Consider the following 24,935-nt stretch of genomic DNA (forward strand, 5'->3'; position numbering starts at 1 on the left):
AACGATTCTCCTGCCTCAGCCTCCAGAGCAGCTGGGATTACAGGCATGCACCACCATGCCTGGCTAATTTTTGTAGTTTTAGTAGAGATGGGGTTTCACCATGTTGGCCAGGCTGGTTTCAAACTCCTGACCTCAAGTAATCCGCCCATCTCAGCCTCCCAAAGTGCTAGGATTACAGGCGTGAGCTACTGTGCCTGGCATCTGTTCTGGTTATAACTTCTGAGAATATCTTACATATCTCAAAAGTAAGACTATAACCCAAAAGTTAGAATAATACATATATAATATATAATATACTTATATATTATATATGTATTATACACATATATGTATTATAATACATATATATAAAAAATATACTTAAAAGTAAGAATATTCAGGCAAGGCTTGAGTTTCAGATTTTTCTGTTTAGATGATTTGCCATCTTACTTCCTTTCCCTGGCGCTCACAACACTTGGGTCTTGTTTCTCTAACAGTGTTCACCAGTGTGCCCTGTAATTTATTTTTGTAAACGCCACACCAAGACCGTTACTTTTTTAAGGCTGAAATCATTTTTTGTTTTCCTAGCACCTTAATACCTGGTCCACAGAAAGTTCGTGAGAAATATGTGTTAAATAAACAAAATTCTTGTTTGGTTTGTGGATGTCCTATTTCTGATACATTTTTAGAAATGATATAACAGAGAAATTTCTAATGCCCACAATAGTCAAATCAGTAAGAGTAGTGAGTGTGAATGAAACAGGCTTAGACGGGTCTCCCTGAGGCGGGTTGTGGGGCATATTACCAAATAAAGTTAAGAACTGATTTTCTGGAATCAACCCAAATGCCCATCAAAGATAGACTGGATGAAGAAAATGTGGTGTATATACACCATGGAATACTATGCAGTCATAAAAAGGAATGAGATCATGTCCTTTGCAGGGACATGGATAAAGCTGGAGGCCATTATCCTCAACAAACTAACAAAGGAACAGAAAACCAAACACCGCATGTTCTCTCTTATAAGTGGGAGCTGAACAATGAAAGCACGTGGACATAAGGAGAGAAACAACACACGCTGGGGCCTGTGCTGGGGGCGGGGTGGGGAGGGAGAGCATCAGGAAAAATAGCTAATGCACATGGGACTTAATACCTGGGTGATGGGTTGATAGGTGCAGCAAACGACCATGGCACACATTTACCTATATAACAAACCTGCACATCCTGCATATGTATCCCAGAACATAAATTAAAAAAAAACAACAACAAAACACAAAAAGACCGACCTTCTGCAAGATAGTCCAGAGGTAACAACTTTATTGCCATAAGAACAACTAAAACATACTCCATTTCTTCTGCATCATTCAGTGTTAAACAAACTCAGATGCAGTGTTTCTGCCTGCTCTTTTATATATATATATATATATTTTTTTTTTTTTTGGAAAAGAAGTATAGATTTTACTTGAGAGTTAGTCCAGCAAAACTTCAACTTTTACAGTTTTATGTTAATTCCTTAAATTCCCTTGGGATTACTCGTTTTCCAGCTAAAACACTGCTAAATTCTTAACAGTTTGAAGCAGGTTTTGGACTGGGGATCCAATTATGCATTCCCAAAACGCAGTTTTCTTTTGAAGTAGCTCAGGGCAAGGAGGGTGATTTCAACTTTTCAGTGTCTAAACCTTGCCTCTTCCATCCTTTCAACCTATCATCTTACTTCCGTCTAAAGCGATTTTGAAAAGAATCTTCGGGTAGTTGGGATTAATCATTGGATTCTTCTCTTTCTGGCTGTGCTGTGTATTACATGTTTCTTTGTTTCCAATTCAGAAACTCTGGCAAATGCTCAAGTGAATAGAGTAAGTCTAGAGTTTAAGTGTCAGCTAAAAAGAAAAGTTTTTATATGTGTTAGAAAAATACTAAGAAATAATGCTTAGAATAAATTGTTTCTCTGGGCCGTGCATGGTGGCTCACACCTGTAATCCCAGCACTTTGGGAGGCTGAGGCAGGTGGATCACCTGAGGTCAGAGGTTCAAGACCAGCCTGATCAACATGGTGAAACCCCGTCTCTACTAAAAATACAAAAATTAGCTGGACATGGTGGCAGGCATCTGTAATCCCAGCTACTCAGGAGGCTGGGGCAGGAGAATCACTTGAACCCAGGGGGCGGAGGTTGCAGTGGGCTGAGATCGTGCCATTGCATTCCAGCCTGGGAAACAGAGCGAGGCTCTCAAAAAAAAAAAAAAAAAATTGTTTTTCTCAGACGTGCATAACATTCCTTCCTTTTGTGCAGTGATTATTAAGAAGGGAGGTGGAGGAAATATATGAGGTTTACTATGAGGTTTACCTGGGGGAATTTTTCAAGCTACACATCTCTCCTCCACAAATAGATATATTGCTTTTTGTTCTCTCCCTAGAATACTATAGAGACCCACTGATTGTGGTGTGCCATATCCCTTTGTGTGTTGGGGGTGCAAAAAGTTAAGACTTGCTTGAGATTTATCATTGGATAAAACGTTCCCAAGTAGAATTTTACAAAAACATAAGACATTTTGTTTAAATTACATTATTTATTTTTTAGATCATCCCTCTTAGTCCTGCATGCATTGTTAGCACAAAAAGTTGAACTTGATCACAACTTCCTTTGAAGAGAGAGTAGGTACACAATGACCATCTGAAGAGTTTCTCCACAGATGGACCAAGAATTCCAGACGTTGGTAACACTGTCAGTAACCTACACAACGTTCGATACAAAAAATTTACCAAATATCCTGTTTAATGTAAACAAGGCAGGAGGCAAAACAGAGTATTACAGTAACACTATTTTACAGGGCCCAGAAATGTGATTATCTACCATGTTTTAACACATAAAGTGTCACAATGACATGCACATTTGATTTACTATGCAACCCAAAATATAATTACCATATAATGTGGTTTTAGCACTTCACTGTAACTTTTTCTGTCAATACTGATGGACTTCATAATTAAATGGTAATTGTATATTAATGCAATAATTTATGGAAACATTACCATGAATTTATGAAGTAATTCCATAATTTGTGCCCTGTAAAATTAAGTGTAACAATGTTTACACTAGCAACAGTGTAAGCGAGCTAAGAATTTTGGTCCTTATATATACACATATATACATATGTACACACACAATAATGTACAATTAAACCAAAAAGCTATGAATCCACTCACAGCTTCCATATTGCACAAACAGATACATTATGAGAAAGTTACATAGCTATAAGGTGAGTACTATATGGCAATAGGCTAAGACAAATCTGAGTTAAATCAAGTAAGGAATGTGGCTCATAACTAAAAACAAACCCAAAGACTATACTGTTAGAAAGTTTTAAAAAATGTGCGTACTTATTGATACAAATGTGAAGCAAGGCTGAAATTCACTTTGGAACTTGCTATGGCAATCAATTGTTATGACTGTGCTTTCCACTCAACATAGTGCATTTTAGTCACTGTTTTTGCGAGTACTGAGTAACAAATATTCAGCTGTCAACAGACAGTTTAAGAAAGACTAGTGATGCAGTACAACGTTTCAACTAACAAATTGAACTCACTGTGAGAGCTTGTACTGGCTCTAGCTCTGAGCTAAATGTAAAAGAAAAAAAGAAGGGAAGAAAAACAGAAACTTAGACGAGAAACAAATGAAATCTTAAGCCTTAGCTGATTACAAATTAAAGTCATTACAATAACTTAGGAAAATTATATTTTCAGAAGCAGCATACACATACACACATACAAGAGTTAAAGCTTTTCTGAGCTTGGTTTCATGGAGTAATTATAAGGTCCCATAGTGAAATCAAGGATAAAACAGTATTTGGTTTCAGAGGTAATATCATTGCTACTACACCTATTGAGCACTATGAAAACATTAAGAAATATCTAATATCTCTTAATGCCTTAGTTTAAATACTTGTACGTCGAAGTAGACTGTTACTACATCTAGAAATGGAAATGTCGAAGTGTTCCCTGTATGAAGTGATTTAAAAAATACAGCAAACTGAATAATGCCTTCACATCATTCAAAATGATTTAAAGACAATCATGCACAAAATAACTATCTCCCACTTTTGTTTTTTCTTTGTTTTACTTAATAAATTTCTTAGAATAAGCTAATAAAGATTTGCATGAAATTGGAGGTTTAGTCTTTTTGTTGTTTTAACAGTGGTAAGCATTCTAGAGCTGATGCTATTCATAATCTTTTGATATTGTTCTTAATAAATAGCAAAAACAAACTATGAAATAAACCAGAAAAGCTAATACAACAAAATGAGCAGACAGGTGTAAAACAAGCCTCTATGCACACGCCACACAATGCATATATACAAACATGCTACATAAAATAACTTCCTAGAGGGGGTAGTGAGAGTTCCCTTCAAGCTGGAGCCTTTGATAGCCTGTTCCCCCAAATATCAGTAAATGAAAAGATAAAGAGGAAAGTGCTGCTGCTTAACATGTCAGATAAAAACAAACAATAGATTAAAAACAGTATTTGAGTGATCAGTGTCACTTAAAGGAAAAATAGAAAGCGGACTAGCAAACACGATTTTGTCCATCGAGTACAAGCATGCTGTGCCCAGCTCAGCTTTGCTGAACTACAGGTTCCTACATGTATACCCATTCACATACATACCCAATTTCCCCAAATCCTTTAACATGTAAACAGGACGTTTAAAAGTCTGTTTTCTTTAATCTCTTTAGAATCATTTAAAACAAGAGACCAAACAAACTAGAAAAAAATGTAAACATCGAGGAGCCACTGGCATTTTGATTGCTGCCAAGGGTTATCAGTCAGTTCCTCACCTAGACACCACCATGCGTTTCAGTAAGAAAATCAAATTATAAAGCAATTTTATAAAGCAATTTTCTGAGAGGGAGAGGGGGGGAAAAAGGTTCTCGACCCAGTACATCTTACTTAGTTTAAAAAAAAAAATACAGTTTTAGCAAACACTACCAATGGTGAGCATAAATTCAACATTGTTGCGAAAATGACACAGTTTAAATCAACTGGGACCCATACATGAAGAAAATCACTAACATGGCTATGTGCACAAGAGTAAAAGAACACTTCTTTAAAAATAGAGATATATTGATCAAGAATTTATCATATTAAATTGTTATTCTTAAAAAAGCTGAAGAAAGTTAATGGTGCTCTACACATTTTTATCTCCTATAATTAACTCATTCAATGGTTTCTGAATTGTATTTTTTCTCATTTACAGTTTTTTTCATATTTTGTTTGATAAGAATTCTGACCTTAAAAAGTTATAAAATTAGTGATTTTTTTGCTACTTATTAATCCAAAATAATATAAGCATTTGAGTCCCAGAGAATGTCAAAATGCCTTGCTACCTAAAAGGATATTAATATAACAGAAATATCATCAAAGTCATGACATCGGAAATATTGCAGCTTTTCAAACACAGTCATTAGAAATGCTTATTTCCTGAAGTTCCTTTGATTGTATCCTGGATTCGACAATGTGCAATTTTATAATAGAACCATTATGATAAAGCCAATGAAAACAACATTATACAACATTTTACCAAGAATGTCCACTCAATAGGTTCTTAATGGTTCTGTCCAGTTTACAGCAATACTTCGTTTAAAAAGGCTTTTTATCCTCTTGTGGCTGGGTGGAGCTGAGTCTTTTTTGATGAAATGTACACAGTAGTTCTGTTCCCCTAGTTACTTGAAAGATGTTATTTATGGTGTGGAGGAAGCATGATATTTCACAAATGCAATTGCCGCCAGCTCCTTACAGAACTCTTCTAACACAATCACACCCTCTAGCAGTGTGATGTGGTCAATACTGGTAAGGGAAAAACAGACAATAAATCAATTCAATGTATCAGCAGATCATTAAGTTCACTGAACTTTTTGGATTAAAAAAACGTAAAACATGAACTTACAGAGGGCCTTCAGGTTCCAAACCAAGTAATCGCTTTCTGACTAACAGAAGCTTGGGAGTAAAGTCTTGAATACGCTGGATTCGAAGCATAAGGTCTCCAACAACCTGCATCACAGAGGCAAGGCACTTCAGTTCCCGAAATCAGCTACATAGACAACCTCAGGATTTTAGAAAAAATCTTCATTCCCATCATTTAATAAATAATGTAAACTTTCACTACTCATATAATCATCTTTAACCAAGGACTCATACCTAATTCTTTAAAATAAAAGTTACATATTATTAAAAATAATTTTAAAAATTATTTTATAATCATATATAATTATATATAATGTGTATATATGTATAACAATTACTTTGAGGCAGTAGATATATTTTTCATTATGTGACACTAACTGCATACAATGATGTTAACATATTAATTGCACAGACTTATCACTCCTAGGGAATATAACAGAACTAGTAACTCACCCTGACAATTACAGAGAAGAGAGATCTACAGCCAGGAGCGAGGTTCACATAAGGATCCAAAAGGTACTCGTGGATGTGTGGATGAGGGAAGAGAGAAAGTCTAGATAACACCGAGGTTACTTGTAAGTTTACATCATATGGCTATGGAGAGGTAAAAAACAGAAAGACATTTAATAATAATGTATACCTGTGCACTTAATTTACTATTTCAATTTGTCCTTTTAAGAAAGGAGAATCTGGTCAGGTGCGGTGGCTCACACCTGTAATCCCAGTATTTTGGGAAGCTGAGGTGGGCGGATCGCCTGAGGTTGGGAGTTCGATACCAGCCTGACCAATGTGGAGAAACCCCGTCTTCATTAAAAATACAAAAGTAGCTGGGCGTGGTGACACATGCCTGTAATCCCAGCTACTTGGGAGGCTGAGGCAGGAGAATTGCTTGAACCCAGGAGGTGGAGGTTGCGGTGAGCCGAGATCACGCCATTGTACTCCAGCCTGGGCAACAAGAACAAAACTTTGTCTCAAAAAAAAAAAAAAAAAAAAAAAAAAGAAGGGAGAATCCACCATCTTCCTTCTTGCTCTGCATGCTTTTCTGCAATGAAAATATCTACAACTAAACTAGCTCTCACATCTCAAATTACATATATCACAGTCCTAAAACTTTTTAAAAAAGATTTAAAAAGCATATAAACATATAAAGGCAAATAAGTGACATAGTCAGAATGTTCATTATATGCAGGTTGATTCAACTAATGAAATTGTTCAAGGGGTCATGACAAAGCACCAGTGTATCATATACAATATTAATTACAGAGGACCCATTGAGCATAAGACCAAAAACCAAGAAGGGAAGATATTACACATTTTTAAATACAGTAATTTCAGAAGTGATATTCCTCACCTCAGATTATTCAACTACAGGCAATTTCCAAAAACACACAGACAGTAAAATGAAGTCAAATCACAGAACCTTGTCACCAGAATGAAAGTACTTGGGGATAGAACTGATGACGACCTTATGCCTCAAAGTGAATGAGAAGGTTCAAAACAGTGATTACAGAGAGGGATCATCTCATTTCTTGCATGAGTATTAACTTTCCCCAAAAAACTGTGTATCTGTGTACATTCCTCACACTTGTTTTGTACGAAATATTGCGATTTGACTTGAATTCTAGTTGTCTGTTTATTCTTCACGGAAAGGGGCTTTGCAGAGTTATGTCAACATCAAAGTAAAAGGCACATTACACAAAGAGTTGCTACTACTTGCTCAGAACTTTCAACAGAAACTTCTCACCCCTTCCAGTTTGCTTCTTCTAAGCAGCCAAAGGAAATAAATTGGTTGCAACAAAACTAACCACAGTGAGGAGGCTGCAGAGAACCCAGGTGGCAAGAGTGAGACAGATGCTGCAGCACAGTGGAGGGAACAGGGAGTCAGGACCAAGTGCAGCATCAGCCAGCACAGCGGAATGTTTTACTCTCAGCCACTGAACAACCTGCAAAGCCTTGATCACAGTGAATAGCAATAAGGAAGTCAATCTCTGGCATTCAGTGGAGAATGCTCGCGCACGTGCCTGTTCTACTACAGACTTCGGCATTTTACTATCTTTTGAAAATCACCACAGCTACAGACGCTACGATGTACATGTTTTGTCACATAAACAAACACGCTCAAGTCCTATGCTGTAAGGCCCATTTTAATCTTTCTAACTTACTACTAGATTCATGAACGTGGATTTTTTTAAAGAACAAAAACTGCTCCAAGTCATTTTTTTTTTTTTTCCCAAAACCTAGTGATAAGCAAGGTAATTGAAAGAAAATATGCATTCCCAGTACAGGATAGTTTAAGAGCAAATTCTCCTACTTGGTAATGCTTGGGGGCTTTTGGGTATTTTTTATTAAGGTATCATAATTGTACCTATTTTGGGGGTCCATGTGATATTTTGATACATTTCACAATGTGTAATATGTAATGACCAAATTAGGGTAACGGGGACATCCACCACCTCCAGCATTTATCTTTTCTTTGTGTTGGGAACACCATAGTTCTCTTCTAGCTCCTTTGAAATATACAATAAGTTTTTGTTAACTAATTTCCTAGAACTTATTCTTTCAAACTGTATTTTTGTACTCATTAACCAACTTCTCTCCATTCCTCCTCCCTTGATAATATTTGCAACAGAATAGCCTTCTCTGAGACTCAACTCATAATAAACAATGAATTCACATTAAATTGTATTTTAGGTATGAAGGAATCATTTACAAAAAATAATTTAAAAGAATGTATTTAGTAGAAAAAATTTAAAATATGACTTCAGTCCAGAATTGTACATGACTCTTCACTGCAGGTAGCTAAGATTTTTAGGTCACTAAATTTTGCCATCTGCAGATGCTTAAATAAAGAAATCAATACAATTTGGCTTTAAACAAATAGATTACTATTTAGACTTTGTATTTTTTCTGTGTGGTGTTACTTTGGTTTGTAGTTTATTTTAACATAAATCTAGGTCATAAGTTGCTTAAGAAATGTAAGGCTGACACAGATTTCTTAATGTAGTAAAAATGAAAATAAATTTCAACAAGATAAATTTGTTTCACTGTACTCTGAAATGGTCTCTACTTCCCATTGGTAATAACTTTAAAACAAGCTGGCCTTTTTGGAGGTTGTTGGTAGTTAAGTGTTTATATCTATTATTTGAGGTCCCTTTATTTTATACTTTATACAGCATTTACCTGAAAGGAAAGCAAGCCAGATTTCTCTGACATGCCAAATAGACTTGGCCCATGTTTTTGGACTGAACTCAAATTCTGAGATAATAAACTTTGAGTTAAAAAAGTAATATCAACTTCACTTTAACAATCAGAAAATGTGAGAAGTAGCTAAGTTACTTGATCAAATTCAAACTCATCACGCTCAGGGCAGGGACAAGATTTGGCCTCCTTACAATGTTCCCAGTGTCCTTTACATTCTGCTATGAACTTTAGTATTTTAATATCTTTTTAAACTCACAACCATTACAAACAATAGTAAATGTTTGTATTATGATTTTTTTAAAATTAGCATTGTGATAACACAATAGTGTTATGAATACTTGATACCATAACTTCTCAATTATGCATGAAGACTTTAGCCACTTTCCAAATTATTCATTAAATTTTTAATCTCAGTCAGGTTACTTAGACCCTATTAGGAATATATACTAAGAAAATGCCCTGCGAAGAGGAAAACAAAAGAAAAAGAAAAAAGAAGAAAGAAGGCAGCCAGGCGTGGTGGTTCATGCCTGTAATCCCAGGACTTTGGGAGGCCGAGGAGGGTGGATCACCTGAGCTCAGGAGTTTGAGACCAGCCTGACCAATATGGTGAAACCACGCCTCTATTAAAAATACAAAAATTAGCCAGGCATGGTGGCGTGCGCCTGTGATCCCAGCTACTTGGGAGCTGAGACAGAAGAATCGCTTGAGCCCGGGAGGAAGAGGTGGCAATGAGCCAAGATCACACCACTGCACTCCAGCCTGGGTGACAGAGCGAGACTCGGTCACAGAAAAAAAAAAAAAAAAAGGAAGAAGAAATAGAGAAAGAAAGAAAAAAAAAAAAACTACAAGCAAGCATCACTCTCAGCAAAAATGTTTAGGAAAGAAAGAAAATGAAACTAGGCCAAAAATGCTTAACTTCCTAGGACTCGTGTTTCGTCTCTGAGATCAGACTATACCATGTTCTTACCAAAAAGGCTTTGAAAAATCAAGAGTTTTTTTGTTTTTTATTTCGTTTTAGAGACGGGGTCTCACTATGTTGCCTAGCCTAGTGTGCAGTGGCTATCCTTAGGCACAATCATAGCGCCCTACAGCCTTGAACTCCCGGGGTCAAGCAATCCTCCTGCCTCAGGCTCCTGAGCAGCTGGGACTAAGGTGCACCGGCCTCAAGAGTTTTAAAGATAAAAGGTTTTAGGCAGGGCTCCATAGCTTACTAGCTGTAAGTCACATAGCTGAAACCAAGGATTCCTCATCTATAAAATAATACTAGAAATCTGTCTTGCCTATGATACAGGGTTACAGGAAGAATGATTGAAACAGTCTATGAATCAGCTCTATGCTATGAAGTGCTATCTGGTGAAATCGAAAAGTATTTTAAGCATTTCAGATATTCTGCTTTCAATGTATCCTTTTGTGTCAGCACTCTACAAACTAGAGAAAAAGTGCTCAAGTTTGAAGATTCAGGGTGGATCTTCCAATTCAGAAACTACTTTTTACAATTTAGATTCTTTTTTAATACTTTCGGTCAAAATTTCTAAACATTACTGTCTTGACACTCATTGTTATTAACTCTTGCTTGTTAGCTTAATCAAATTTAAACTACACCTAGAAAACTGGCTCAAAAACAAAAACAAAAAACAAAAAAAGAAAACAATAAACTGATGAATCCTGGCTACCCAGGAGGTTTACCCAGCCATGATGTGAGGCCATAATACCTATTAATAGCCAGATTTGTATACCTTGGTTGTCAGGTTTAAAACAACCAACCGAAGCAACACTAGAAATACAGCACATGCTATTGAGAGATTAAAAAAAAAAAGGACCTGGTCTCTTATAGAGATTACTGTCAGAAACAATGCTGACTAAACTCTAACATAGTGAAATATTTCTTAGATTACAATTTCTTTATTTGACTTTCTGGTTGTTGAAGACAGCCTACTTAGTAAATTTCTTTTATAACTCCCTATGCTCACATAAACATTTAACTAAAATGCTAAAAAAGAACAAGTACTTTAATATACAATTGAAAATTAATTCCAAATTGGTCCACTCAGTTTCTACATTGAGGAAAGTACTATGCTAGTTGTGTTCTTTCAGGTTTATATTCTAATGGGTCAAGTATTTCAAAGCTCTCTCATCACTATGCTTATGAGCCAATGAGAGATGGAAGGAGGGATTCCATAATCCCAAATTTATTTCTCTTAACAGATGAGATGTATATAGCAACCTATCAGCTGATGGTGATTTTTATCCACCTTTAAAGGAGTACACTAACCTTTTTTATTTCACCTCTCTGTTATGAAAATGAGTATCGTTTATAAGCTTTGTCTAAAGAGTCAGGTTCATCTAACACTATTCTGTAATTTTATTGAGACCAGAGTGTTCAAGATTCAATCTGAACTGACATTTAGGGTCTTCTAAATTGAGAATCTGTATTTGTGCTAAATGTACTAACTAAAAGGCAAAGCAAGTCATAAAAGGAAAGCACTTCTAATCATCTCCAAAATGTGTTAAGGATATTAAGACAATGGCCTATCATGAGATAGATAATGCTGTAGCAGCTGTCAGGCCAAATAAATGTTTTTAACATACAAAATGCATCAGAAATCTGCCAGTTGTTGGCAATCAATCTTCATGAAAAAGTCACCCAGTGGAAAAAGTAAGAAAACAATAAAAGCACTTTACTGAAGATCTACCAAGACTTGAGATGATTTTGTGGTGAATGGCAACAAAATAACATGAAGATTAGTAATTTAAAATGTATTACCTGATCAAGAATTCTTCCCATTCTGTCAAACAGCACTTTCAAAAAATGACCTTCAAAGAAAGCTGCTTCTAAATTGCACTTTTCCAATGCTTTTGGAGACCCAGGCCACTCCCATCTTAAGCAGATAGCACAGTAGTCCCGGAACTACGGGGAAAAAAGCATGTGAATCATTAAAGAACAAAAACAAATTAAGATGAAATAGAAATGATTTCCTCAAATAGGCATATAAAAAAACCATTTGAATGCAGAATGTCTGCTATGCTTGAGGTACCAAGGGAGAGGAAGAAGAGATGACACAGATCTTTCTGTGACTAGGGGCACAGGTAAGATTATATTAACTGCTGGTACCAATGTAAGTTGATGAAAAAGAGACATATTTTAACTTTACTAAAATACCCAACAGCTCTTTCCTTTAAAGGAAGTTAACGCTTTAGTTACTTTCATCACCGATTTAGAGGACATTTAGAAAGAAAAGTCAGACCTAGCCAAGGTTTCAAATGTATTCTAAAATGGTATATACCACAGATGAACTGATGCACATTATCTGAGAAGACAAGCCTGCTGTTCCTAGAATGGACGCACACTAGGCATGATGTTATGACAGGATCAAACAGTGCTACTCAGAAATGGTCCACGGACCAGTGCTGGTCCCCAAAGTGTTCATTACCGTCCACCATGAGATGAGGACAAAAAGCAAGAGCAAGCACTTAAAAGCATTCCTAACAATTTGACTATGAAGAGTTTTATGTCTGTTGAATCTAAGTACGAAATAATCAGGGTTTGTATTTCGGGTCTTTTTTTTCTTTTCATTTTCTATAATAGGAATTATTATTATTATTTTTTGATACAGAGTTTCGCTCTTGTTGCCCAGGCTGGAGTGCAATGGCACTATCTTGGCTCGCCGCAACCTCCGCCTCCCAGATTCAAGAGATTCTCCTACCTCGGCCTCCCGAGTAGTTGGGATTATAGGCAAAGTGCTGGGATTATAGGCATGAGCCACTGTGCCTGGCCAGGAATTCATTTTTATTGTATTTTACAAAAGTGTTGGTCTGTGACAGATTAGAAATTAAAAAAAAACCCACAAAAACAAAAACCCAGTCTTTCACTACAGATAGTTATCAGTGAAGCAGTGTGAATATTTACAAACACAAGAATATTTCATATAATAAAAATGAATTTTAAAAGTCTCCCCAATATGTAATTTACTTGAATTGAAACAAAATAAATTTAAAGCACTGTTTTCTTCCATATGCCTTCCCTCTTCAGATTCTCCTTATTTAATAAAGCAAAATTACTTTGACCTCTCTAGTTTAGAAATTACCTGAAATTAAAACAGAACATGGCAGCTGGGCGCGGTGGCTCACGCCTGTAATCCCAGCACTTCGGGAGGCTGAGGCGGGTGGATCATGAGGTCAGGAGATCGAGACCATCCTGGCTAACACGGTGAAACCCCCTCTCTACTACAAAATACAAAATTAACCAGGTGTGGTGGCAAGTGCCTGTAGTCCCAGCTACTCGGGAGGCTGAGGCAGCAGAATGGCGTGAACCTGGGAGGTGGAGCTTGTAGTGAACCGAGATCGCGCCACTGCACTCCAGACTGGGAGAGAGAGCAAAACGACGTCTCAAAACAACAACAACAACAACAACAACGACGGAACATGGCCAGGCGCACATTTTTGTATTTTTAGTAGAGACGGGGTTTCACCATGTTGGCCAGGCTGGTCTCGAACTCCTCACCTCAAGTGATCTGCCCACCTCGGCTTCCCAGAGTGCTGGAATTACAGGCGTTAGCCACTGCGCCCGACCCAAATCTCAATTTTTAAGAAATAATTTTTACATTAATACTTCTTATATTCTGACTTGGAAAGTAATATTTTAATTTCTTCTATCCTTTTTGTTTTTCTAATATTTCTGAAACAATCATAACTGCATTTTAATCACAAAATGGAAAATGAGAGAAACTTTACAGAAAGAATAAAAGCAGTTTAAAAATCTAATTGGTAGTGCCGAAAAGATATGTTTTTATTGTCTTTGATTGTTATTTGAATGTTACTTGCTACTCCATTAATTTATTCATCATGCAGACAAATTCATGTATTTATGTGGACTTTAAAGTATTATGAATTAACTATGTGCATATGCAGATTAGTTATATATAATAGCATACTTCAATCCAAATAATTTAAATGAAAATTAAATGTATATTTTTCAGATTTGAGAAATTTCAAATTTTAGACTGTAAATTTTAAAATTCTTTTTCAAATTTTGAAATATTTTATTCTGGTTATTTATTCAACAAATACTAAATAGTTACTGATATTGTAAAATGTATAAAGTTCTAAGGTACATATTTTGTGGGATTTAATGGTAAATCAGGCATGAATCCTACCCTCAAGAGACTGATTATTACAACCCCAAGACAAGAAAGAAAACACAAAGGACCACACAAGATGAGAGATAATGCCATGAGCATGAAGACGAGTAGTTACCTTTACTGTTGGGAAGAGAGAGGAGAAAGAGGGTAAAAAGAATAAATCACGAGCTGGCATTTAATCTGGATGTTGAAGACAGTGGAGAAATATAGATATCAGATGGTGGGTGAGAAATAAGAAGAGAACCTTGCAGACAAACAGAATAGCATCAATTAATGCACGTAAATGTTATATTTGGATAACGAGTGAAAGTCATAGTAAGAAATATAGAAAAGCAGGCTGGAAAATGATCCAAAAGGATCCTGAATTGTAAGATTTGATGTCTAAGTATTTATACTTTATGAGTTAATAAAGAAGAAGGGGTTCTCAGATGCACACTTGAATGAGATTAATCTGTTAATGGCTTCTAAGCAGAAGGAACAAGCTGGGGAAACAAGTGATGAGGCTACTGTAATCCTGGCAGAGGTAATAAAGATGTAAACTAGGATTCTGAAAGCAAAAAGCAAAAATGGAGAAGGGGGCAGACAGGAGAGATACAGTAGGGGCAAAACTGATATAACTTGGCAATAGACTAGAGGCTAAAGAGAATAGAAGACCAATGAATCCCACCCAGGCAACTCTGAAATAAAACCTTGGATGACCAGGAGGATGGATGTGCCACTGACCAGAGCAGGAAACAAAGGAGCAATGCAGTTTTAGAGGAATCAATTGTAAGTTCTACTTTGGAAAGATAAAGTCTGAGGTCTTAGAAGAACATCTGAGTGGCTGAGGTTAGAGCTTTGGGGACACCTCAGACAGAGAATTCACGACAGGATGAATGCTAAACCAAAAGAATATCAAAGGAATGAAGATAGAAAACAGGGCCACTGATAGATAGTTTTGTTTTTTTGGCCATATCATAATATGGGGGACAGAGTAAAAATGACACCTGAGACCTAAAAGCAGCAGCAGCAAAGAATGATGCTGCAGAAACCTTAAAAAAGGAGAAAGTTTGAAATGGTGGGGGCTGGGATGGGGGGTGGGAGGTGGTTTAAACAACTTCAGTGAAGTTACAGGATAGACGCTCAGTACATGAAAACCAGCAGTATTTCTACATTAGGAAAGATCAGAAAATGAAGTTCACAGAATAATTTCACTTACAATAAAGAAATACTTAGGAATAGATTTAATGAAGGAAGTGTAAGACTGTACACTGAAAACTGCTTTTTTTTTTTTTGCAGAAATGGACAAAGTAATCCTAAAATTAATATGGAATTACAAGGGACTCCAAATAGACAAAATAATTTTGAGAAAGAAGTAAGTTAAAGGATTCATACTTCTCAATTTCAAAACTTACTACAAAACTGCAGTAATCAAGACAGGGTGGTGCTGGGATAAGGACAGGTACATAGGTCAGTGGAATAGAATTGAGTCTTCAAATAAACTTTACACTTAGAGTCAATAAATGGAAAATAGCCTTTCACCTAGTGCTGCAGAGACAACTGGATGTCTACATGCAAAAAAAATGAATCTGAATCCCACTTCACACTATATACAATAATTAACTCAAAATAGATTAAAGACTTAAATGGATAAACTAAAACCATGAAACTCTTAGAAAGAGATTTAGGTGAAAATCTATGTAATCTTGGTTAGGCAATGATTTCTTAGGTATGGCACAAAAAGCACAAAGAAAAAATAGTTAAGTTGCACTTCATCAAAATTAAAAACTTTTGGCCAGGTGCAGTGGCTCACACCTGTAATTCCATCACTTTGAGAGGCCAAGGTGGGCAGATCACTTGAGGCCAGGAGTTCGAGACCAGCCTAGACAACAGGGTGAAACTCCATCTCTACTAAAAATACAAAAATTAGTTTGGTGTGGTGGTGCAAGCCTGTAATCCCAGCTACTCAGGAGGCTGGGGCAGGAGGATCGCTTGAACCCAGGAGGTGGAGGTTGCAGTGAGCCGAGATCGTGCCACTGCATTCCCGCCTGGATGACAGAGTGAGACTCTGTCTCAAAACAACAACAACAAAAAACAAAAAAACAAAATTACGTGTCGAACACGTAATTTTTTGATAGGACACTATCAAAAAAGTGAAAAGGCAACTGCCAAATGGGAGAAAATATTTGTAAATAATATATCTGATAAGGATCTACTATGCAGAATATGTAAGGGACTCTTACAACTCAACAATAAAAAGACAAATAGCCCAATTAAAATACAGGCAAAGGATTTTTTTACTTTTTATTTTTTGGGGACAGGGTCTTGCTCTGTTGCCCAGGCTGGAGTGCAGTGGCACCATCATAGCTCACTGTAGCCTTAAATTCCTGAGCTCAAGCTGTCCTCCTGCCTCCGCTTCCCAAGTAGCTGGGACTACAGGTGCATGCCACCACACATGGATAATTTTTTAAAAAAATTTTTGTAAAAATGGGATTGTCCAGGCTGGTCTCAAATTTCTGGCTTCACGTGATCCTTCCACCTTGGCCTCTCAAAGTGCTGGGATTACAGGTGTGAGTCGCTACACTTGGCCAGGATTTAAATATTCTTCAAAGAAGAGTACAAGTGTCTGCTAAGCACATGAAAAGTTACTCAACTTCATTAGTCATAAGGCAATGTAAATCAAAACCACAAGGACACACCACTTCACACCTCCTAGGGTAGCTATAATTTAAAAAGAAAAAGTATTGGCAAGGAAATGGTGAAATTGGAACCCTCATGCACTGCTGGCGTGATGTAAAATGGTGCCACCACTGTGGAAAACATTTGGGCAGTTCTTCAAAAAAGTTAAATATAGAATTACCATGTGACCTATCAATTTTACTACTAAGCATATACCCAAGAAAGTGGAAAACCTGTATTCAACAAAAAAGGAATATTCACAGCATTAGTATTCATAATAATCAACAATTAGAAACAACCCAAATGTCCATTAACTGACAGATAAACAAAATATCCATACAATAAAATATTATTCAGCCATAAAAAGAAAGGAAGTACTGATGCATGCTTCAATTTGAATGAAACTTGAAAACATTACATTATGCTGAGTAAAAAATGCCAGATGCAAAAGGCCACATATAGTATGATTCCATTTTTGTGAAATGTCCAGAATAGGCAAAGCCATAGAAACAGAAAGCAGATGAGTGGTTGCCAGGGCTGGGGGTTGGCGGGGAGGAGGGGTCAGTAAGAAGTGACTGCTTTATTTGTACAGGGTTTCTTTTGGGGTGATAGAAATCTTCTGGCATTAGTGATGATGGTTGCATAACATTGTGAATATGCTAAAAAACATTAAATTGTACACTTTAAAATAGTTAAAATGTTGAATTTTATCTCAATACAAGTTTTCTTTCCAGGAGGAATTTTTTAATACAATTTTTAAAATCTTACAATGTAAAATGCTATAAAGAGGAAAGAAGAATGAGAAAAGGCTCCTTAATCTAGCACCTAAGCGCAAACCTTCAAGTAAGTAGTTTGAGTGAGGTAGAAAGGTGAAACGCAAGGGCTGAAGGAGTCAGAGCTGGGCAGCAGAGGGACTATACTTGTGAATCACTGTCTGCATCAGAATGAAGGAGAAAAGGATCATGTCTTGTGGATGAGGATCAAGGGTGCGTGGTGGGTAGAATTACTAAGATATCATGTTTTGGATCAGCAGGAGAAATGGATCCAAGTGAGATATAATTTAAAGTGGGAAAAAACTAAAGAGCATAAAGAAATCTTGAGATGGAGACATACAATCGGTGAAGTGCAAACTAAGGTCACCTGCACAAAGCAAAAGTAGCGACAGCAGAGACCAGGTCTCATTTTTTTTTTTTTTTTTTTTTTGGGATGGAGTCTTGCTCTGTTGCCCAGGCATGATCTCAGCTCATTGCAACCTCCACCTGCAGGGTTCAGGTGATTCTCCTGCCTTAGCCTCCTGAGTAGCTGGGAGTACAGGCACCTGCCACCACGCCTGGCTAATTTTTGTATTTTAGTAGAGATGGGGTTTCACTATACTGGCCTGGTCTCGAACTCCTGATCTCAGGTGATCCACCCACCTCGACCTCCCAAAGTGCTGGGATCACAGGCGTAAGCCACCGTGCCTGGCCCAGAGACATTTTTGAGAGTGAAGAGGAAGCATGAAAATAATTCATTGATCTACAACTGGGACCATCTAGGACAAGCCAGATGCCAGGTCTCATTTTGAATAATAATGAAGTCATTTCCTTGGAGCAGTGGTGGTGGGCAGTGTGACAAGTGGTGTGTGTGTGTGTGTGTGTGTGTGTGTGTCTATTCTTAGATTTCATTTCCAACATTTAGTGACTTCACCTACCTGCCTATGAGCGTCTCGGAGGTAGGTGTCATATCCTGTGCCCTCGACATGGTAGGAGGATTTTGCGTCATCCGGTACCAGACAGAGAAAACTTAAATGAAAAAGGCCACAATTATGCAAAATGCCCAATTGCATGAAAAAAAAAGGGAAAAAAAGTAAAAGTGAGAAAGGCCATAATCAATAATACTCTCACAATTCAATAATAACTATAAGTACTAAAGTATCCAGTGATATTGTAAGTTCAGTTAAGTATTAATACAAATAGAAACCTGAAAAATGAAATTATATGTTGTTAATTCCTTGTGTTGAATGACTTTTACAATTCATTGATTATTCTCATTATTTTAAAGGTTTTAAAAATTACTAATTCCACTTAAAATAGAAATAAGCCTAAGAAAGACATTTTTTTTTCCTCTTCAGATTGCTGTATAATGACAGATTGCCATAATATTTGTTAATCTCAGGGAACTGGTTTAAAGTAACTGAACCTGAGATTTTTATGTACCCTAATTTTGCAACTTGAGTCACATGCAGTTTTTCTCTAAAATCACCTGCCAGAACTAGGTATATCAGTGACAACATTGCAAGGGAAGCAAAAAAGAGGAAAAAAACTGCCACAGAAAAGGGCACTCTAAAAAAACCACAAAACCACGAACTAACAAAAAGGAATAGCCCAACACTTAGCACACATGGTTAATAAGTACATCTTATCAAACCAGCAGTTCTCAATGTTGTTACAATTGGGAATTACTTAAAATTAAACCATTTATATTTTTAAAAAATGGGATGGCCCAGCATGGTGGTTCACACCTGTAATCCCAGCGCTTTGGGAGGTCAAGGTGGGTGGATCACTTGAGGTCAGGAGTTCGAGACCAGCCTGGCCAACATGGTGAAACCCCGTCCCTACAAAAAAATAGAAAAATTAGCCAGGTGTGGTGGCATGCGACTGTAATCCCAGCTACTCAGAGCCTGAGGCAGGAGAATCACTTGAACCCGGGAGGCAGAGGTTGCAGTGAGCAGGGATCATGTCACTGCACTCCAGCCTGGGCAACATAGTGAGACTCTGTCTCAAAAAAAAAAAAAAAAAGGTACTTTGAGGGTTCATTTAACCATGGTTAATACTAAGTAGAGCTTTTCTCTTAGTATCAAGCATTGCCCACAGGCTGGCACATAAGCAAGACCAAAAAAACTGACATAATCTTTATTTATTTATTTATTATGTTTTTCCTTTTTTTTTTCATAAGAGATTTCTGTAACCATCTAAGAACAGAGGTCTTACATGTTATACAGTTTGGGAGGCCGAGGTGGGCAGATCACTTGAGGTCAGGGGTTTGAGACCAGCCCGACCAACATGGTGAGACCCCGTCTCTACTAAAAATACAAAAATTAGCTGGATGACGTGGTGGGAGCCTGTAATCCCAGCTAGTTGGGAAGCTGAGGCAGGAGAATCACTTAAACCCAGGAGGCGGAGGTTGCAGTGAGCAGAGATCGCACCACTGCACTCCAGCGTGGACAACAGAACAAGACTCCATCTCAAAAAATAGTAACAATAAAAAACAAAAAACAAGTAAGAGAGATGGAAGTCAAATTTTATATAGCAACTCACCTATTTACAATTTTATGAACTTCAGTTTTTCCATCATTTTTGGGGTGGTCTGGAGTAGCAGGAGGCGAAGAACTAAGCCACTCTTGGTTTGGCAAAGTGTTTTCTGGTGAAATGTCAGTAAATAATGGATCTTCTTCCAGATCTCTAAGTTAAATTTAATGACATATGAAAAACACTATTTTATTATGACATTTTCTAAACCAAAAGATTCTCTGCTATGTTCTAAGAAAATGTTACATAATTTTGCTAATATAAAGGATTAAGGAATAATGTATATTTTCTAGGTAAATTAACATTCTATACTATTTTGTTATTAGATCTAACGAATACACAATATTATTTATAATGTAGAAGGATGGTGGTATCAATGCATCTAATTTTACTTTTAAGAACTTTAAAACTGTAAGAGGTATTTCTTTTGAGGATAAGGGAGATAGATAAGAGGAGATAGTTCTCCCTCTATATGAAATGCTGAACTCACGGAGTTGGATGGAAACTTACACTGCTCCTGCTATCAGTCCATTTTCTACCACATCTTTATCTTCTGGGCACAAAGGTTTACATTCTGTATAATTTCTTTCTTCAAGATTTCTCAAGACCAAGTTGTAAAGAATGTGCTCATTGGGTTTTTGTAAGAGATGCTCAAACATTCGCAATGTCATTATGCTTATCTGAAACCAAAATTGATAAAAGCTAACTGAAAAATATCTTTAAATAAGTTATTCTTCTTGCCATCTTGTGAGTCATGCTTTCAATTTCTAAAGCCAACAAAAGAGGCTGTATTGAAAATATCTCAAGTATAATACATTAAAACCAGTATTCCAAAGAATCTAAGTCCAATTCTAAATCATTACATAGCTTACCTCATCAGATATGTGATCACAATGTTCAATTAACCTATGCCTTAATGGATGTCTGCTGATTTCTGCCACAGTTTCTGGTTCCCTCTGTTCTCCAAGGATAAAAAACACCATTTCTTGAAGTAAAACATCAGAGGTCACTTGCCGAACGATGCGATGAAGCAGAGCAGTGGATGTCAGAATACCCATCTCAGAACTGAGCACAACGAACAGGGAATTAATAACATGACACAGGGATGCGTTTTTTTTTTTTTTTTTTCCCAAAAGAAAACAGGCTACTCACGTTTGCATTAATTGAGGTTCCATAACACCAATGAAAAATCTTTCATGAACAGCTTTGGCAAGAGCAACAGCAGCAGTCTAGAATATAGTAGGAACATCATTTTTTTTAATATAAAAGAAAGAATAATTTGTAACATCAATAAATCAGTTTGCACTCCCCAACTGACTTAATGTGGAAAGACAAAACTTGCCTAATGACTCTCTTGTTGGTGGCATATAAATCTAGTTTAGATGTTGGCTACTGGGTCATTTACACTTTTTTCTAAATTTCCAAGAATAAGAGGAATAGGACAAAAAATTATTCCAATGTCCATATAGTATTAACATCTCACCAAAGAGCAGGACTGAAGGGAAGTCAGTGTTACTTTGTAAAGCACTGCACCGTAATACTTAAGGAAATATAAAAGGGCAGAACTGTAATACACACATACAAACACATACACACCTTTTTGTTTACTTATTTTACTAACCATGGTATTCTAAGACAATTAAAATGTATTTGGGGATATAAATTAGGGATTCCAATTTCACTTAGTAGATATTTATATCTTAAAACCATCAAAAAACAACACAAAATTTCAAACCTTTTGGGCTTCTTTAATGAGCTGATCACAATAATCAAACCAGGAAAGAAATGAAATTAAGGCTCGTTTTCCTGGAAATGCTGAAGCATCTTCTTTATGACTATATGAGTCCAAGCTGTAAGACAAGGAAGAATTGCTAAGTCCAAAGTTATCCAAAAGCATGGACCCTATTCAGAATGTACAGAAAAATGAAAGCACATGAACACACTCAGATAGTATGGTACATTCACACAGGTAATGCTGGAGGACTGTCAGAGGAAGGTTCCATAAAAGAAACCAAAGAGAAAACCTTTTAAATAAGAGCTGTAAATAATTTTCACATATTAAGCAGGAGAAGAGAGATTAAAGCAGAGTGGGGCTGCAGGAGGCTAGATGTGGTGGCTCACGCCTGTAATCCCAGCACTTTAGGAGGCCGACGTGTGTGGCTCACTTGAGGTCAGGAGTTCGAGACCAGCCTGGCCAATATGATGAAACTCTCTCTCTCTACTTAGAAAAAAAAATAAAAAAATTAAAAAAAAAATTAGCCAGGCATGGTGGCTCATGCCTGTAATCCCAGCTACTTGGGAGGCTGAGGCACAAGAATTGCTTGAACCTGAGAGGTGGAGGTTGCAGTAAGCCGAGATCGCTTCACTGCACTCCAGCCTGGGTGATGTAGTAAGACTCTGTCTCAAAAAAAAAGAGAAAAGAATGGAGCTGCAGGAGAAAAAACACTGGGATAGGTCCTCACACTCCTGCCCTAAATGTTACCAAGTAACATCAATGAAAAGATGGAGGTTCCCAGCTGCTGGGATGGAAGAAAAGCATGGTAAAGGGGGATCTACAAACAAAAATAGCGAGTGGACTACTTCTCTTCCTGCCCTAAAATGCAATACAGTCGTAATGTTAACAAGTGGGTCTGCCCTATAGATGTTGACAGAAAATAGAGTGGAAAAAACAAAGACAGGTTAAAAATACAGAGAAATACAATAAAAGGTGATTATGTCAAAATATTAGGCTGCTTATAGGTGGTGGGATTATGGGCAACTTGTTTATGCTGCTTTATACTTTTTAATAACTTACAAACATTCTGCAATAATCATATTTCCCTATGAGAATCAAGTTGGGGAGTCTAAAAGGTAGGAAGAAGAGGTGAAACAATGAGGTAGAAGAGATTCTGTACAAACAGGCCAGGAGACAGATTAGACTGCTTTAGAGGCTGTGGAAATTATTTTAAAAGGAGATTCCTTCTTTTAGGGCCTTTTTTGATAAAAATAATGAGCTAAAATTATTGTTTTTAATGTAAGCCCTTAAAAATTGACCACTATAATGGACAAAATAAAAATATCTTAACTATATAATAGCTGGATTGTTCCCACACTTATTACCACTGACTGATACATTTAATACAAGCTTTGAGAAAATATTCCCATTTAATGATCACTAGTAGTGTTCAATTTTTCAAAGATTTCTATCATTGCAAAATAGAAATGGATTTTAAAGTGTAGGTGTAAGAAGTCACCTTTATGGGAAAATACAAGTAACGGTGCTTACCCCCAGTTAATTGCTTCCACGGTTTCAATATCTAACGGATCCACTGACTGAGGTAGGGCCTTGTACAGGGAGGCAAGTCTGTCTGTCAGTAGTTCACACAAGCAAGTGCTCTGTGTAAGGCACTTTGCAGCCGCAGGCTCTGGCAAACTTACTAACAGCATCAAGCCTTCGCATGCCTTCACAGCTATTCGGCCATCCTAAAGGAAAAAAAAAAAACCAAACCCCTTCAATTCTTGAATTGTATATACATCAGGTTGTTTGAAAAAATTCAACATAAAAGGATTTAATGTTTTACAGTAAAAGAAAAATAGGCTTTTTTGTGTATTTTAAATGCACATTATTGGCCAAGGGGCACCTCACATCTGTCATCCCAGCACTTTGGGAGGCTGAGGCGGGTGGATCAGCTGAGGTCAGGAGTTTGAGACCAGCCTGGCCAACATGGTGAAACCCCATCTCTACTAAAACTACAAAAATTAGCCAGCATGGTGGTGCGTACCTGTAATCCCAGCTACTGGGGAGGCTGAGGCAGGAGAATCGCTTGAACCCAGAGGCAGAGGTTGCAGTGAGCGAAGATCGCACCACTGCACTCCAGCCTGGACAACAGAGCAAGACTCCGTCTCAAAAATAAAATAAGATAAAAATAAAAATAAATAAATAAATAAATGCACATTATTGAAATAATATTAGGAGGAAAAAAGTAAGGACCATAACTCACAGGACTTCTAGTAAGATTTAACAAAGAATTCACTAAATTGTAATCCTGGTTTGGACGAACAACTGAGGCCTCTGGCAGTGAGGTGACACTGAGGTTATCCAAGCTTGTGGACAGGTGATCCAGCTGATGAGGAGGCTCATCTTCCAATTCTGTTTGCTCCATTCCAGTAGCACCAGATAATTCCTCTGGATGATGGGACTGTCCTGTATCTGTTGACAAGGAATCCTGACCTTTTAATGTATCTTCCGAAATTACACTTGGTACTCCTTTGGAAGCCAATGATTTCATCTTATTCTGAAAAGGAATATATGTTTTATAAAAGTCACATCAAGAACTTTTAAAGCCAAAAATAATATTTTAATGGATTTTTCTGTAACATTCCACATGCCTAACCAGAGTAGCAATAAATGTTATGTATGTCACTGAAAATATTCTGACTTTTAACAAACTGTGTTTTAGAATGATTTTACCATTGCATAGGAGTTTATCACACTCCTCATACTAATTACAAAATGTTTTACACTGACCATAAGCAACGAACAGTATTAGTGATAATTTGACTACCGCTTAGAACAACTAATATTAGTGAGGAAAAATTTTCAGGAGGTTAATTGCAGTTAACTTTTTTCTCATCACTGGACTACTGTAACTACATAGCCTCCATGTTAATTCTTATAAGATCACGGGGTCGGGCGGGGGGTTTGCAGGGAGGGAAGTACAAACTAACAAATAAAAATAT

General features: G+C 36.9%; 1 protein-coding gene across 1 annotated transcript in view; it reads right to left on the reverse strand.

Annotated features, from left to right (window-relative positions):
• Positions 1 to 2,523: 2,523 nt before the first annotated feature.
• Positions 2,524 to 24,935, reverse strand: part of FAM160B1 (family with sequence similarity 160 member B1) — a 46,001-nt gene continuing 23,589 nt past the window's right edge. Inside the window, exons 6-17 of the mRNA XM_003904286.4 lie at positions 24,197 to 24,490; positions 23,482 to 23,678; positions 21,952 to 22,066; positions 21,369 to 21,445; positions 21,089 to 21,281; positions 20,727 to 20,896; positions 20,226 to 20,369; positions 18,620 to 18,710; positions 11,898 to 12,041; positions 6,386 to 6,526; positions 5,916 to 6,019; positions 2,524 to 5,815 (exon numbers count right to left, since the gene is read on the reverse strand). Coding sequence (XP_003904335.1) covers positions 5,710 to 5,815; positions 5,916 to 6,019; positions 6,386 to 6,526; positions 11,898 to 12,041; positions 18,620 to 18,710; positions 20,226 to 20,369; positions 20,727 to 20,896; positions 21,089 to 21,281; positions 21,369 to 21,445; positions 21,952 to 22,066; positions 23,482 to 23,678; positions 24,197 to 24,490 — 1,776 coding nt within the window. The 3' untranslated portion in view covers positions 2,524 to 5,709. The remainder of the gene's footprint in view (positions 5,816 to 5,915; positions 6,020 to 6,385; positions 6,527 to 11,897; positions 12,042 to 18,619; positions 18,711 to 20,225; positions 20,370 to 20,726; positions 20,897 to 21,088; positions 21,282 to 21,368; positions 21,446 to 21,951; positions 22,067 to 23,481; positions 23,679 to 24,196; positions 24,491 to 24,935) is intronic.

The sequence above is a fragment of the Papio anubis genome, chromosome 11 (assembly GCF_008728515.1).
Source record: "Papio anubis isolate 15944 chromosome 11, Panubis1.0, whole genome shotgun sequence".
Classification (NCBI taxonomy): Eukaryota; Metazoa; Chordata; class Mammalia; order Primates; family Cercopithecidae; genus Papio; species Papio anubis.